The 18,187-nt window shown below is 29.9% G+C and overlaps 1 protein-coding gene across 5 annotated transcripts in view; it reads left to right on the top strand.

Moving 5' to 3' along the window:
- LOC148626330 (uncharacterized) overlaps positions 1-18,156 on the top strand; it is a 49,881-nt gene extending 31,725 nt beyond the window's left edge. For all 5 annotated transcript variants that reach the window (XM_088570214.1, XM_088570213.1, XM_088570217.1 and 2 more), the window contains 6 exons: positions 1,574-1,896; positions 5,876-5,996; positions 6,980-7,255; positions 8,775-8,855; positions 9,396-9,565; positions 10,201-18,156. In XM_088570214.1, coding sequence (XP_088426340.1) covers positions 1,574-1,896; positions 5,876-5,996; positions 6,980-7,255; positions 8,775-8,855; positions 9,396-9,559 — 965 coding nt within the window. In that variant the 3' untranslated portion in view covers positions 9,560-9,565; positions 10,201-18,156. The remainder of the gene's footprint in view (positions 1-1,573; positions 1,897-5,875; positions 5,997-6,979; positions 7,256-8,774; positions 8,856-9,395; positions 9,566-10,200) is intronic.
- The last annotated feature ends 31 nt before the right edge of the window (positions 18,157-18,187 follow it).

Raw genomic sequence — 18,187 nt, 5'->3', positions numbered from 1 at the left:
TGAAGAAAGAAGAAAATTTGAATTTTTACATCCCCGGCAAAGCAAGTTTTTTGGTATATAAGAATCACCTGTACATCTGCTTTTATATTATTCACATATCTTTTAGCACAACTTCTCATCAACAGCTTGGTGGATTTTGACAAAATTTTATGGGTTAGAGATCATTTGGATGTGCATGAATGTCAGGTCAATGAAGGTCATCCAAGTTAGAAGTAATTGATTTATTGATGGTTGAATTATTAAGTTGACTTGCTTTGAAAGACTTAAGCTCCATGCCTTATGCAGAGTCTCCTGTGTCTGTTCAGAACAAAAGTTCACATGGAAATCAGTAGATAGTGATGGTTCAACAGCTCAAAAACTATTCAGTAAATATACTTGGGAAATGTTCTCAGACCCCTTTGGGTCTAGGAGTAGGGTGAGAGACTCAATGCTTCACCCAAGCCACTAGAAGGAAATACACTGACCAAATTATTTGTCATGTATCCTGAAGGTGTAGCTTGGTTTGCAGCTACTTACAGCAGATACTTATAATTCTTGTAAGAGAAAAAGGAGGTGTTTGAAATCTGCAAGGATAGTCAAGACTATAAAAACACTGAGTCACCAACTATAGTCATGCCTCGATGTATCAAATTTCGGAAGAGTCAAAACCTGGGATAACTTGTAACTAATTTTTAAGTCCTAACAAAACCTCCTTTACTCCTATACAATTTTACCCCGAATGACTCGAATTGAAATTTTGGATAACTTGAGGTTTTCAATTAGTGCCCTCCATAGGACTTTGAAGTTTATTAAGCCTGATGTCAACTAATTAGTCAGAAAGCTGATTGCTTTATTACAAACCATGATTGAAGTGTGTTTTTTACAACGATTAGAGTGGCTTTTGAATAATAAAAATTTTGAATAATAAAATTTTTAAAATTACAGATGAATTGTTATGGTACATGTATCTGAATATTTAATTAAACATCAAACAGACAATAGTAATTACGTGTATTTCAACAACTACATTTGTTTCAATAATGAATTTGAAATTTTATCATAGTAATGTAGAGCACATGGTTTGATGAATCTCCTGATTGTGAGTTATGCAAAGCAGCATGTTATGAACTTATGACATTTTCGATATTCTGGTGAAAAAAAATGAAAAAGAAATTTCCATAAATACTTGGTGCCGTTCAGTATTTAAAACATGATTAACAACACACAAAAATATCTTCTGATAGGAAACACAAGTCATCATGAATTCAATTCAGTTCTAGGTTTTAGAAGAACTGGATTGGTCTTCGGGTAAAATAGCATAAATAGGTCTTTTATTTGCAGCTACATTTGTATGTGACATATGCCATGTTTTTCATTTTCTAAAATTTTCCATACACTGATAATTGTCCCCCAAAAGATCATACTACATTCTAGGGATTGTCATAAATAATTTTGCTGTACATGAAAATATTGCTGATATCTGGTTATTTTTCTCACTATTTTGGAAAATTTGAAACCACAACAACTTCCAGTTTCTGATAAAGGGTTTTACAATCATCTACTCTAACTTAAGTGTGTTTTTTGTACTTATTAGGTAGCAGAATAGGGAGGCAGCCAAATGCTGTCAAATATGCTATCTCAATGGAAGTGAAGAACCAAAATGGTGAAATAACTGATGGTGAAAATAACAAAGTTGGTTTTACTCTGAAAGACTTAAGCAACTCCACACCTAATGCAGAGTCTCCTGAGTCTGTTCAGAACAAACGTCCACATGCAAGATCAGTTGATAATGATGGTTCAACAGCTCAAAAACTATGTCCAGTGAATGTTAAAAATAGAATGACACATGAAGAATATGAGAATGTGATGAAATGGGTGTCTGAATGTGATAAGGATTTACAAAATATAACCTTACCAGTAAGTATTTGAAAACAGTTGAAGCAGTAAGTTGATAATGTGAAGACTTGAGAATAATCCTACTAGTAAGTTGACTTATCTGGTCTTTGTCCCTGGATTACATTCTTTTGATTTATTGCTAGAACCTTGGTTCCCTTGATTACCCTTTATAAAAACATAAGAATAATCCTACCAGTATGTTGAATGTGTAAAGTCTTGAGAATAATTCTACCAGAAAGTTGACTATATAAAGTCTTAAGAATGATCATACCAGAAAGTTGACTATATAAAAGTATGAGAATAATCGTACCAGTAAGTTGAATGTAGAAAGTCTTTACAATAGTCCTATCAGTTAGTTGACTATATAAAGACTAGAGATTAGCACTACCAGTAAATTGACAATGTTAAGGCTTTGTAATCACATATCTGTAAGTTGGCAATATAAAGACTTAATTAACCTAAAGTGTAGGGTGTTTAAATAAGGGCTTGAGAATAATCCTACAAGTAAGTTGACTTTGTGAAGACAAGAGAATGATCCTACTAGTAATATGACTGTGTTGTGGCTTGAGAATAATTCTACCCAAAACCGGGTTTGACATTAAAGGTTGTCCTATTGCCCTGGTCAAGTTAAATTACCATTTTGACTAGTAAAAATAAATATACTTGCCTGAAGGACAACCAAATTTTATTTATTTTTCAACATGTATGATCTTAAGGACAATCTAGTTTTATTCTTGAGGAAGTAGAACTTTCTTCAACTTGCCTGATTACAGCATAAGAAATTATATGTGTCATACAGTACCATGAAGTTACTGTATAAAGGCATGAGAATAATCCTAACAGTAAGTAAAAACTTGAGAATAATCCTAACAGTAAGTAAAAACTTGAGAATAATCCTAACTGTAAGTTGACTATATAAAGGCTTGAGAAAAACCTATGAATAAGTTGACTATGTAAAGGCTTGAGAATAATCCTACCAGTAAGTTGACTTTATAAGGGCTTGAGAATAATCCTACATGTAAGTTGACTTTATAAAGGCTTCAGAATAATCCTACCAGTAAGTTGACTTTATAAAGCTTGAGAATAATCCTGTTAGTAAGTTAAAGGCATGAGAATAATTCTACCAAGAAATTGACCAAATGAAGGTTTGAGAATAATCTTTATAGTAAGATAACTATATAAGGCCTAAAGATTAAAAAAAAAACCCAAAACACTTTCAAAAAATCAAACAAAGATAAAGAATTGTACTTTTAATAAAGTGAGACAAAATACAGTGAAACTTCTTCAAACCGGCCACCACTGGGACAAGAAAAAATGGCCGGTTTATAGGGGTGGCCTGTTTTGTGAAAAATAGCAATGCATTCTAAGAGCTGTTCCATTAATGTGTTCTATAACCCTACACCTTGTCAGTTTGTTGGTGGAGACATGTTTAATGCCGATTAAAAACTTTCGGCCTTTTATTACGTTTCAAAGCTTGCATCATTTGTAAATGATTAGATTTTACAAACGGTACTGCCAACAAAATAATGTTCACGGTTTTGAAAGAATGTGTATTAAAGATCAAAGAGCTATTGATGGTAATTAATTATTTGTATTGTTTTCGTAAATTACCTATCAACAAAGTCTAATAATTTCACCCCTATATTGTTTTGGCTTGGGTACAGGTCACATTAATTGACAGTTAAAAGATCGTAAAGATCGTACTATTAAATGACCCCAGTTGCCTGACATATGTACACAACAATTGACACCAACCAATGACAAAATGTAATGACTGGATTAAATTTGTTGTTTAAACTACTATCCCCTTCAATTATCACCTGTCCACTAATGAAATGCAAACTGGTCAGTGAATGAATTATTGATTATGTAATATTACATAGTCATTAACAGTTTTGTTGACACATTTATTACAGGTGAACAATAACCGGGCGGCCGGAATTGTGAGGTTGTTTTTTTTAAATATGTAACTAAAACTGTGAAAAACTGGCTGATGTACGGTTTTAGGGAGTGCCCGGTCTAATGAAGACAAAACACACAGGTTTCAAGGTATATCGGCCGTGACTTTTGAATACGGACGGTTTGAAGGGAAGACCAGTTTTCTGAGGGTCCGGTTCGGAGAAGTTTCACTGTATTCTCATAACAAACTATTAAAGGTGCCTTCTACAATGAAAATAGTAAATACATATATCTTTTTTTCTAAAATCAGGCACGTTAGAGCTGTTTTTCAGTTTTATTATGGTTCTTCTTTGAAGTTTTTGAAAGATATTTCATTTTAGCACTTCAGAATATGCCTGTTCTTTATTTTGCTGTTCAGATTTTTTTTCACAAAACTTTAAAACAGTGGTGGGGGCTAGGGTCGAAATTTAGCACATTTTCACATTGTATGTAAAGAAGCCATGGAAATCGCCAAAAAATGCTGCATGACCCTGTATTTTGAAAGTTGCAAAATATAACTAGGTTTATGAACCTTAAAGAGTGATACATAAAACTGCTTGATTGCTAAAGGTTTATTCACATGGGGCATCACTTAAAATATAAAATATGGGTTTGCATTGGAAGCAATGGGAATTTTTTTTAACTGAATTTATTCCTGTAATTATCAACTCATTTTAAATCTGTCTTTCTGGTTGAAAGTCTGTTACTATGTTACATGATGTGTTAATTGAAGAGCTTTCAGTATTGAATCTTTATTACCACTGATATTGGTTGTTTCATAATTATATATATGTTTAAAATATTAGATATTTATCATTACACTTAAACCTGCTATTAATGTCACCTTCATTATTGTCTTTATTTATTTTATATAGGTGTTCTGTCATTAGGAATATATTTTCAAACCATACTTCCTGTTTTAAAATTTGTTTATAATTTCTGTAATTAATTTTGAATTACCTTATATTTTGAATGGACAGTTTTTTGTCACACCTTTTTCTGTAGCTATTCTTCACAGTTGCTTCATATTTTGATAAAATCTCCATTTAATTATGCTATATTATTTGTTTTCATCACACTCCTTGCAACATCTTATCACAGCAACTTGATAATTTGTCATAAGCTTTACATTGGGCTATTTTTTGGGCACTTGGAATATTTTTCTGTCTAATAAAAAGTGGAATAATGAATAGCTTACGGTACATCTTATTTTTATCAACAACTTCATCAATTTTCCATTGTTTCTACTGCCAGATAATTTCGTTTCTCAGGTTACTGCTGTGATACTAAAATATATTGACAATTGCCAATGACAAAGTATGTCACCCGTAAATTGAATAATGTCAGTTTTGAATGCCATCAGTGTATTTAAGAAATCAATGGAAAATCATGTTAACAACAAAAAGACATGGAAACACACAAACAGAAAAATTTCAAATAAATAAACAGCAATTTGAAGTATGGACTTGTGGGTTTAGCATCACCAGCTTTTCTAGACTTCTTGATCTTTTTATGCAAAAAAAAAGAATTTCACAAAGGAAACCAGCAATGTCTTCATAGGGTATGTAAGTCTGGTCACATTACTCCATGAATTCATGAGAATAGTGTACCAATCAAATGCAAGAGAATTTGTCATTTACAGAGCACTTAGTGAATTATTAAAATGGAAACATCTTTCTGTGATAAAATAATGATAAAAATGACAAATATCTATTTCTACATGATACAAGTGTTAAGAATAGCAATAGTCAATAGATTGCAGATTTTACACTGTAATGCAGCATTTTGAGATCCCAGAAGTAAACAATAAAATACAAATCAGTCTTTGGTTTTACATTCTACATCAGAAATTCTGGTAAGGAAAATGAAACTATAATGAGATTTACAAACTCTATTACCATGCATAAATGTTGTTTGAAGGGATCTCTACAAATACATTTTATTCAATGAGTCGAATTAAGTTAGTGTTGTCCATTCTTATACTGTTTCTATGCTTCCTAATTAATACTGAATGTTGAGAAAAATCTTCATTTATCATTGTTTTTAATTCTAACATTTTCAGAAGAGAGACGGTGATAAAAACATTTTACTACTAACAGATGTTGGAGAGATTTGGGAAGAAATTGTCAAACCTTTTTACTACCATTCGTCTATCATCATCAAGTTTGCCAAAAAGTGTCAGCGTAAGTTTGTACCTGTTGAAAAAAAAAAAACTGAAATGAATGTTTACTCATGTTAACCCTCCCATATTAAGGGGTAGATGAAAAATTTTGAATCTCCCACATAAAAATGTTAGATTTGTTTGAGGGGGGGGAGGGTTTGATTAAAATTACTATATTTTCTGTGAAAAATACTAAATAATTGAATTTGTACATGAATAATTGCTTTTACATAAAAATCTCTACATGAGATATTGTCAATAGGGGACAATCTCCCACATGAACTGTTCCACAGGTTAACAGGTATGCAAAACAATATTTCACAAGTATGATAATTGTATAGTTTTATGTGAAAAAGGGTCTTTTAGGATTTCATATTAGTCTGTGTTGTCTCAGATAGTTTTATTACCCCTACTCATTGAGGGGGTCTATTGCAGTCATCTTGTCTGTATATTTAACTATTTTCTGCTTCTTTTTAAGGAAAGGCTTATATGTATTTTGTATATTGCTTTTGTGTGATGACTTGTATCATGTCTCCATTTTACAGGGTAGACAGAAATGGTTGTGCCGGTTTAAAAGACCAATGGGTGGCCTTGAGCTGAAATTTTTCATCCCACTGGGGCTGTTGTCTCTGATATTTTTACCATATCCAACTCTATTACATTATTCTTAACATAATGTTATGGGCATCTTTTTGTTTCGTTCTGTAAAACCACCTTGACAATTTATGGACAGTTAATTACATTGCATTGCTTTGTTCACAACATTTTTTTATATTTCAAATTGATTATCTTCTTCTGCATAAGTAGATTAACATGGATGTACATGTACTTAGAATCAGAAAATATGGATGGATATTATTAGTGACTTAAGTCTGATGGGAGAAACTTGGAGATTAGTTACTGAACTAGCCTTTAAATTATTTTTTTTAAGATCTGTATGATTTCATTTTTATTCCATATTAAGGGAAAAAATGATTCACACAATACTTTGATGATCTATTTTAGCATTCCGGAAGCTTTCACTAGAGGATCAAGTCCGTATGTTACAGCAGGCATTATACCCGGTTTCTATATTGAATCATTCAAGGTTTTATATTTTGGAGACGAAACAGTATTCTTACTTTGGCTGGAATGTAGTAGAGAGGGAGCATATATGGAAATATTTTCCATTTTATCGTATTCTTGGTGAACACTTTGAAAATACTGGTGACAATGTAAAATTACTTGCATTAGATGATAAAGAATTCACTATACTGTCAGCCTTGGTTTTGCTCAATCCAGGTGAGTTTGTATTGGATATTAAAAAATAATACTTTGAAAATCTTGCTTGTCTGTTATGATATTAAAAACATATACAATGAGTTTTGAATTTATAATGTAAGTGTTTTCCATTCGTCAGATATTTAATGTATAAATTTTAACCAGAGAATACTTTTAAGATTTCACAAGTGAGCTAATAGTCACAAGATATCTACATTTATTCTTTAATTTAATAAAAACAATCTGTGTTATCTATACCATTGTTTATTATAGAACCAGATTCTTGAGTATTTTGAAAAAACTATTCTCTTGTAAACTTAGTTTAGAGCTTTATGCATGAGTTTACCTGTCTGTCTTTGTAATGGGAGTATTCTTTTTGTGAGATTTAGTAACTGAATTAAAATGAACCTGATTGTTAGGTTTGATGGTAGAAGAAAATCAGATTTCTAGAATTCAAATCTCCTTCCTAGTCATTATTGTATTATAAGACAATATTTTACTATTTATAAATGATTTAAATGTATTCTAGCATGATCATAAGTACTTAGAAATGGATACTAGTAAAAACTTTAATTTCAACAGCTTCCAACTAGTATTCGCTTACATAGACATTTTCTTCCTGCAAGTTACAAAATAATACTTCATCTTAAAATTGAGTTTTGTTTTCGAAATTACAATGCACACACGGTCAAATTTAAACAAGTATAGGCTGAATCATTTAACAATGTCTTTTCTATGACCTCATTGGTGAATGCTATTGGTATATACATATACTGTGAGAATACTTTAATTCGTGGATACCAATTTTCGTGGATTAGGGAAGAAACACAAATTCATGGATTCTTGAATTCATGGTTTTAAGGTTTTCAGTATACATTTCAATGGGATTCTCTTTTTCGTTTGGAACCAAATTTCGTGGTATAGTCTACCCATAAAAACCATGAAAATTGATAGTACTTTCAGAGTAATACACCAAATTTAGTGACCATACTCCAATCTGCCATATCTTTTTGGCTGGCTGCATAGTAGTACCAGTCAAAATGTTATAATTAATGTCAAAGAAAATTTTGATTGGGATGTTAACAAATATTCGGTGGAAGTGATGATTCAGTCTTTATATGATAGATTATTGTGGTTAATGAACAGATTATTGCTCCCTACTGAAATATAAGGTTATAACATGGAATTCACCTACCAACTAAGTGATACCCTCTCAAATACAATTATTTTTATATCAGTGATATTGTAAATGACAGCTGTATTGTTTCCTTTGTCCTACTCTGCACATAAATTCTTGTTGTTATTGTTTTACTAGAGTTAAAGTCACTGATGTTTTACTAGAGTTGAAGTCATTGATGTTTTACTAGAGTTGAAATCACTGATGTTTTATTAGATTTAAAGTTACTGATGTTTTATTAAAGTTAAAGTCACTGATGTTTTCTGTGCAGTGTTAAGGTATTTTAAAATAATGTATTTTTAGTGCTCTTCAACTCTCCTGGCCATCCGTTTCAATTTATTATTCTTCATTTATATCTTTTAGATGTGCCTGGTTTATCAGACAGAGATAAAATACGGCAGCTCCAAGAAGATATATTAGACTTCTTAGAGTACTACATTTCAGGTAAGGATTTGAAAATTTATACCATGGTATAATGTTTCTTGACTGTTCATTGTGTTTCTCCTTCATTAATTACAGAATGAATACTTCATTCCATTAGTAAATCATCAATGATGAAATAGACTGATTTGGTTTCATATACTCAACGAGAATGTCTTTCATTTACAGTATATTTTCATTGTGTGGTATCATATAGTTCTGACTGTTCATTGTTTTATACATGGTTCTGATTCATTGTTAATATATAGTTCTGATTCATTGTTTATAAATTGTTCTTATTTATTGCTTTATTCTTGGTGTTGACTTTTTTAATATGTGGTGCTATTTCATACATTGTTCTGATTCATTGTTTTTTACATGGTGCTAATTCATTCATTTATTCATGGTTCTGATTCACTGTTTTATGCATATTGCTGTTCATTCTTGTATACATGGTTCTGATTCATTGTTAAATACATGGTGCTGATTCATTGTTTTATACATGGTTCTGATTCATTGTTCTGATTTGTATTTACATGCATGGTTCTGATTAATTTTTTTTAGTGCATTACCCACAGCAGCCATCTAGATATGGTCTGATATTAGTAAGACTCAGTGAGCTCAACTTCTATGCCTTTCAACATTTGGAGGGTGTACGTGAAATGTTACGGGTTTATCCTTTCCTTACCATGCCACAATTGTATAGAGAGATGTTCATCAATCTGTGACAATAGGTATGTTAAGTAATGGCCCACCTGTGTAATAATAACAAATCTGTGGTATGATTTGGTCAGCTAAATGTATACAAAAGTATGTCATGAAGAGAAATTATTTAAGAAAATATCTCAGAAATATTGTGATTTCCACAAAATAAACCAGCAAATTTTCAGGATAATGCTTAGAAATATAAATCAGTGGGAATACCAAAACAAAATTGTCCAGATTTGAAATTAAGACAGTTCATGTAACATTTTATGGATCCGCCGGATTTGTTTGAACATATTCAAGAGGTGTGCCTAGGGTAAGTGGCATAACTCTTACAAATAATTGGTACATTTGTGTTAAGTATATTACACCAAACTCATGTAAACATCAAAGTAACTTTGATTGATTTCATTCTGTTTCAAATGAATGCTTGATTGGCTTTGGTGAAATTGACCATGATACCACTAGTTCCTTAGCCTTAGTTTATCTCCTTGAAAGTATGATATAAGACTTTTTGACAACTGCTTCTTCATTACGTGATAAAGTTGACTTTTTGGATATTATTGATAAAATTATGTACCTGAGTGTGGAATGTTTTTTTTTGTCCTCCATATGGCCATCAGATAGTATTCTAAAAGTTGTTGCAAATTGTAATATTTTGCAGATTTTAAATCAGACATATCAGAGGTTACGGGTGACCACTAGTAAACCACAAGATATTAACAGTGTCAGAAGGCAGATAGAAACTTGAATATGGAGACAACTTGTTCATAATACTGTGATTAGGAGAAATATATGACACTGTTTTTGTTTTGTTAAGAGTGAATTATGGAGTAATATGTATGTATGTACCGGTCATTTTTAATGATATATTTGTTTTGTTAATTTATGAAAATTTTACATACTTAACTAGGACCATGTATTGGGAAAGGTTATTTTTGCTTTCGTAGAAATAATTTGGGTTAAGTTTAAAGTTTTAATTGTATTGTTGGTAGAAAATTTAGAAATCTTTTGTATGAAAATCAATTCTTGTAACTAACACAAATGTTTCTTTCATTTTCTGATAGTTTTTTTACATTTCAAAGCATGATATGTGCAATAATTCTACTTTTGACTTTATCTCTTGTATAGATTTTCTCTGTATTTTACAAAGTAGGGATGATTATGTTTGAATTTTATTTATATTATATAGTACTGTTTCCTAGAAAACTTATCAATTTGTATCTTTTTTATGAACTCTAGCATTGAAACTGTTTATGATCTATTTTAAACCTGTTACTAATAATGTAGAACAATTTAATTAGGCTGCAGCTTTTTAATTTATTAGTTTACATATTTTTGACTGGAAGGAATTGGGTCGGTCGGTCGAAAAAAATAAAAAAAATAAAATGGGAACCTGAAATGCATATCTAGTTTTTACAAAAGATATGTTTTAAATAAAAACATTTTTTTTTATTTTCAAAGATTCCATAATCTAGCCTGACATACTTTAGAAGTGGGATTCTAATCTACTGTATGTACCTTCACATCATTAATAAACACAAGTTCTCATTCCATTATTTTTAAATGTCCAATAAATTCAATGTGCAATACTTAAACAATGTGAATTTCCTCTATTTTTTTGTATCTATAATAGATATAGTATAGCCTTCCTCACAGTTTAACATAGTTAATAGCTTAAAATAAAGGTGGTGAAAAGTAACTAAACAGTTAAAATCAATTTGGAAATTAGAGTTTTAAAACAGGGTTGGTCAAAAACATAACTGTTTAATTTATCATTGAATATTGTTTTGGTGTAAACAAGCTGTAAAAAAGAAGGAATTAGTGAAAAGTCAGGAAGAATTTAGGAACAGAATATTGAGTATACTGACAGATTTCATGAAAATAAAAAAAAAAAATTCATTTATTTTTTTTTTTTTTTACATTTGTCTTCTTTTTTTCATCTAACAATAACAGTGAGAAACTACATAACCTTTTTTCAAAACTTTAAAGAAAATTAGATTAAATAGCTTTTAAATCTAAAAATACATTAAAAACTAGTAAACAATGAAACTTGTCTTATTTTCAATATGATTTCCCTTTTATCCTGTGATTTAAAAACTGTTTAAATAGTTCATAAAATTTAAATAATAATGAAGGGTTGAATGGTCTTCAGAAAAAAAAAGAAGACAACAAATTCAGTTTTAATTAAATTTTCTCAATTGTTTTATAAGCTCTCTTGCATTTTGATACACAAAATATCATAGCTTTGATTTTCCTGCCAATTATCTCCCCATGTTTTATCTACTTCCTGTTGAGAATAAAACAAACCCACAAGGTTTTTAAACTCTTAAATCATTTACAGGAACTGTTTCTATTCTTTTCAGTGAAAGGTATTTTGATTTTATCATCTTGAGCCAGTGTTAACTTGTTTCCCAAACTATGATTTTATTGAAGTGGTGAAATTTATGCTGCCATTTTCATTCAATCTTCTCAATAACTTTACTTTGTCAAGTTGTTGAATGAACAAAACTAGAAGCAGGCATTGTCTGTAACTTTATTTTAAAATAGCAGATGTTAGAATTTTGCATTTGCCATTTTTTTTTGTAGTTGGTAGCAGTAAAAATAATGATTGGAAAACTGAAATTCCAATTTTCTTTCTCCTAGCTAGAAAAACGGATTGACGGATTCGTAAACTAATAAATAAAAAAACTGTGGTCTTACAAGTGGAAAATTTTTTGGGGATGTATAATAGTGCTGTTCTGTCATTTTTCCTGTCAGAAATTGTCTGAGGACACCTGGTTAATGTGTGATGAATAATAGTTAATTAGTGATGATAAAAGATAATAACAAATTTCAATACCAACGAAAAGGTGGTAATGATTTTTGGGGTCATAGCCCCAAGTTTGGAACCATGAAAGGCACAAATTAGTCTTTCATAAAACATTAATCATGTTACTTTAGTATAAGTGTATTGATCTCTTTGAAATTGTACTACAAGATTCTACACTACAAATTGAAGGTCTTGGTAAAATTTTGGTCCAAATTGTTCAAAAAAGGGCCAAAGGCAAGCATTTTCTAAGTAAAACTCAGTTGTTTACTATGAAATTGTACTACAAGGTTTTATACTTTAAAACTAAAATTAATTGATATGATATAGACATATTGCCCTAAGTATCTCAAATGAAGAGCCAAAAAGTCCCCAAAAAAGCATCTTCTTAGAAAATTTTGTATAATCTACTTATTTCATATGTCTTATTTCAAATTTCTCTGACCACTTTCATTCAGGTTAGAAACTTGTGTTTTCACAATTTAAGTTAAACTTGAATGTTGTGTCTTTTGTTAACTGACTGTTTTGGGTTTTGACATCTGTGGATGTATCAGGCTGCCCAAAGCTAGGCATGTTGGAAATTAAAATATATTAAGAAATTCTTAAGGTTGGGACAAATTTTCATTAAATGCTTTTTATGAATTATTTTTGCTTAATTCTATAGTCTCTTTAAATAGTTCAAATAAGTTCAAGAGTTCTCTGTAAACTGTTTTTTTTTTATAATTTTGCTATGGTTATATAGAGTACACCATAGAAAGCTTCATTTGTGATATTTGTTAAAGTATTGTTTGTTAAATCTTGGATATGGGAGAGTTATTATGTATTAAGAAAGAAAAGTAATAAACTTAGTTAAATGTAAGTGGTTAGAAATGGCACAGTTCATTGTTTTAGTAATTGTTGCTTTCTTTAGTTTAATGTTTTTAGAAGTAAAAATGAGTAGATAGGCTTTTCATTTTCTTGTATAGAAAGTTGTTGTAACTGCCTTTAAGTCAAAGAATAAAAACGGTTTAAAAATAAATAAAATAATAAATAGAAAATAGGTAATAATATTGAAAATGAAATCTTTTTTTTAAAATAGCAGGGCTAGTCTTACGTTATTTATTGCAGCACATTCAAAATAGTAAACAAAAAAGATTATATGAAGCATGAAGGAATTAAAAGAAAAAAAATCATATAGACAATATATGATTTATTTGTGGTAATTTTATTATTCATATCTTAATTTTTATTTTTGGAAGCTGAACATTGATCTACCATTAGTACATTCTTGAATTAGTTTTTTATTTTCTTCATTCCTGATGTTTGTGGCTTTTTGTAAACTTGAGCAGGTGGGCAAATTTTCATTAAAAAAATTTGCTCAATGCATTGAATATAGTTATGTGAATTTTTATATTGAATTAAATATTACCTGAATATGTGAAATGTGTTAAATAATTGATAGATACAAGATTGTCAAAAGACATAATCATGAAATTTATGGATACATACTGTTTGAATGTAATAAAACTTTATTTCTCAGATATGTGAGCTGTTTTTTCAAGTTTTATTAGCAGTTTTATAGTAGTTAATATATTGTGTATAGCTATATTGTTTACTACAAATGTTTACATTATCTTCATATAAAAATAAATGCAAAATGCCTAATGATATATGAAGAAAGAGGAAAGATTTGGGGTCCTTATTATCATTTATTTATTTCATAGCGAATAAAATAGTTAATTTCAGCAGATGTGAAATTCCTTACGTAGTTATCTGAACAATTGACAAACTTTCTATTAGTTATAATACTAAGCCTATATGTCAATTGTCCAGTTCATTTGGTAATGATATTTTAATCAATGGAAGACCCAAATCTTACCTGTGAAGTGAACTATTTTACTGGGTGTAATGGGACTTACATACACGGCATTTAACGTTCCATTTGCTTAAAAGATATCCACAATTATAGGGCTATTTTTCCTAATGTTTGAGTTTTTTTGTGAATGGAAAAGGAATACTTGTGGTTGTATCAATCTTTGATATTGCATACTTAGCATCTGCTATAGTATCAATATACTTTGGGTAATTTCATTTTGAACTATAAAAATGGTTTGAAAATAAAGACAAATGCTTTGGGTTACTGAAAATGTAGTTATGTATGGCAGTAAATGATGTGATCACAAAATCTTGATTTATGTTGGGCTCCTTGAGTTTCCATGTATTATATAATATAACATTATTATGTGAAAAAATATAATTTTCTATCGACTGAAATTAGATTTATATCTAATAACTCAGGGCAAGAAATAAAAATAAGAAATATTGTCGTATATTTAAAGCAATAGAATTGAAAAGACAGCTCAGCATTGAAGTACTGTTTATTTTTTTGTTTGTTCATCTGACATACCGGTAGTTGAATGATGCCTGGTGTAAAAGTTTGTACAACTTTCAATATTAATATAAGTGTCATGTTATATTGTATATATGTTGATACATGTATATTGGCTGCCTTATAATCTGGGATGTGCAAAGGTATTCTTTGCTTATAGATTGTATCTAAGGAATGTTAAATGGTTAACAAAATCATTGAAAAGGGGGTTTGAATATTTACTTAAATGGCATGTATGCATCCAATAAAGATCTCAATAGTAGTTTTTCTCAATGTATTGAACTCTTTAACTTGTTAATAAGATTTTATTGTCAAAATTTGGAATTTTCATAGAGAGAGTATGGGGAAAATGTTAACTGGAGATTTTTCTTGAAAGCACACATTTTTTTATACATTTCTCTTGTATTTCTTGGACAATCATTGTATACCATGAGCTCAATATGATCTTAACTCATGATAGTAATTTGTCATTATTAGTATTCATTTAAATCTAAAATGATGTTTTGTATATTGGTACAGAACATTGATCATTAATAGATTGAAATTGCACAACTTCAATCATAATTCAGTGTTAATCATTTGTTTGATATGTACATCAACAGTTAATAGATATTTTCTCTATATTATAATAATTTAGTAACTACTTTTTATTTCTTATTTTGCTGTTTAGTGACCAGGAATTAAAATGGTTTGTCGAAAAAGAGGAGAAAAACAGGAAATTAGTTTATGGTTTTCTGTTCCCTTTCTAAATGCTCAACAGGCCAGTCTTTCTATACACTTCGTATGCATGTGTTCAATGGGGGCTACTAAATACAGTTGTTTTGCCCCATGCCTCAAAGTAATAGAGGGACTAGTAATTTTCTGTCCGTCCATCTTTCTGTATGTAACACTGTGGACACATCTCCACTTAAACCACCTTGCTGGTTGCTTCCATATTTGGTATGACATATTTTTATTATGAAATGTAGAACTGCTTGCTGTATTGATTTAAAATCAAATTACTAGTATGTAAGGTGTTTTGTTAAGTACACAGTGATTTCACTAGAGGCAGGGGACATATGGCTACACATAGCAATTTTTCTTGAATTGGAATTCCAATTATTGATTTTTAGTGAATTTAAATTCAATATCAACAAGCAGACATTAAGAAATGACTGGTACCGTTTAGCTGCAACATTATGTTTATAACAGATTTAGATAATTGATAATAATACATTTATTCTGAAAGGTAGTTCACACAGTTAGAGCTGCTGATTGCTGTTAGGGTCTACCTCTTTTCATTGATGATTGACACCCGTTTGATTTTCTTCATTTTTTTTAAAGGAAATATTACACGTTTCCCATCCACGTCTGTAACTGTAATGAATATTGGTTGTGTTTGAATCAATTGAAGGTCACACATCTTATTTTGAAGTAATTCATATTGTACATATATAAAGACCATGTATTAATCACTGTACTCAATTGTAACTGTGGCCTTATCATTTACTGTTAATACATCGAATGTTTTTATTGACATGTGGTTATCAAAAATGTCCTAAGTGTAACTTTATTTCTTCTCCACTTTGATGGGGAGACAAACAGTTTTTCTTTCTTTCTACCATTGGTTTGTCACACTCCTTGTAAACTACTTTTCCAAATTTCACGAAACTTTGGAGCTAGTTAGAACATGATATGTAGTTATGCATATTACCAGGAATTTAATATCCACTGAATTTTGTGGGAGTTATACCCCTTTGAATTTTGGAACTTAGGGAGACATGCATATTTGAAGAATTTGAATTAATTGTAAATGAAGGAACATATTGTGATAGCAAACATCAGATGGATTTTACACTTACAACTACCTGTGAATTATAAAATGACTACTTTGAATGACACATGTTAGCTTACAATTGTTGATTCAGTTTGATGTAGTGTTTAGATCGATTTTCCAATGTTTCTGACTTAATGCAAGGAAAATAATGGAAATTCCAGGGAATTAGAATAAATTGTAATTTCCGTAAAGTTTTAGGGTCATATTGAATATATTTTATTATTAACTAATTGACTAAATGCAGAATCTTTAGTTTTCTTATAGACCTGATATTACCCCGTTCAGTTTGTTTTTCCTCCTCATTTGTTTACTAAAAATGCTCCTTTGAATGAACCCTCATCAGTAAGTTGTGGGACATGTTCATAGCAAATGTTCATATATATATACCTACTACATGTACATCTGACATTAAAGAAATCATTTTATATTGGATATTCACATGTTAAGATGTACATTATAAAATACTGATGACAACATTTTACATTATGATTTGCCATAATCAGATGTACTCTGCATTATACAATAAGTTTTTCTTGCATATTACAAGTACTATTTAAATTAGCTCAGGAAGTCATGTATGTATTGATACACAGTTTTTTTTTTTTTTATGCCACTAAATTTTTTGGGGTACAATTTTTTACAGCAAGTAAACTAGTTGTGTTTAGGATGTTGAGATGTTCTTTCATTTATTATGGAATGATAGTTCTCTTTAAGTAGCCAACTGCACATTATCAAGGAGATTTTAAATTTTTAGCAAACATAGATTAAAAATATCTATTGAACAGAAGAAAATTTAATCTTTTTGTTAATTTCCTTTTACCTTGATAAGACATTTCATCAGGTAATGGTAATTCAATCAAGGTAAGACCACGTCTATCTCCTGAAGTTAACTGTTTTACTTGCTATAGTTATTAAAACTGTCAATCTTTTCTATATTCCTAAATAGCCAAATCTTTAGGATGACATTTTTACATACATGTGTAACCATTTGTTCTCAATATTAACCTTAATCACAACTTAAAACAAGTAACAATCCTCATATTTGTATAATACAGAAAACAATTACCATTCATTTTGTGCTTCATACTGTGTATTAATGTTTATAGAAAATATAAATGGTTGTTTAATATAGTTTTTTCAATGTTCAAATACCTCCTGGTAAGGTTTTATATCAAGATACAAATATATTACAATGTAAATGCTTCTTTGAACTGAATTGATTTAGATGAATCCAACAATAGGAATTGTTTATTTTCTTGAGTCTTATAATGCACATATTTGTATTTGTTTAGAAAGTATTGATCTCCTACAAAAATCTTACCAAGATATAAAACTACCATTAAATTTTAGGAAAAATAAATTGTGAAAGTTCTGAACTTTAAGTTTTATCAACCTTTGATTTTGAAGGATAAATTAGTTGGTTATTGTAACTTCTGATTCATTGTTTGAACAAGATAAAGATTTGTAAATGAATATATAAATATGAAAGTTGATAAAGAACCCGAGACGATCTGTGTAATGCTAGGTTTATTGTAAACAGTTAACATCATATATAGTGTAATTCCATGTAATCTATATAAGCACTGTTAAAAGTACTTGTTGTTACATTAAATATTTTCTGAAAGAATGTCTTATTTTTTTTGTCATGGTTGGTCATT

The sequence above is a fragment of the Perna viridis genome, chromosome 2 (genome assembly GCF_037379345.1).
Source record: "Perna viridis isolate PV_CMFRI_1.1 ecotype Kerala chromosome 2, ASM3737934v1, whole genome shotgun sequence".
NCBI classification, from domain to species: Eukaryota; Metazoa; Mollusca; class Bivalvia; order Mytilida; family Mytilidae; genus Perna; species Perna viridis.
Note: the sequence above shows the minus strand (reverse complement) of the source record. Positions and strands in the feature narration are given on the sequence as shown.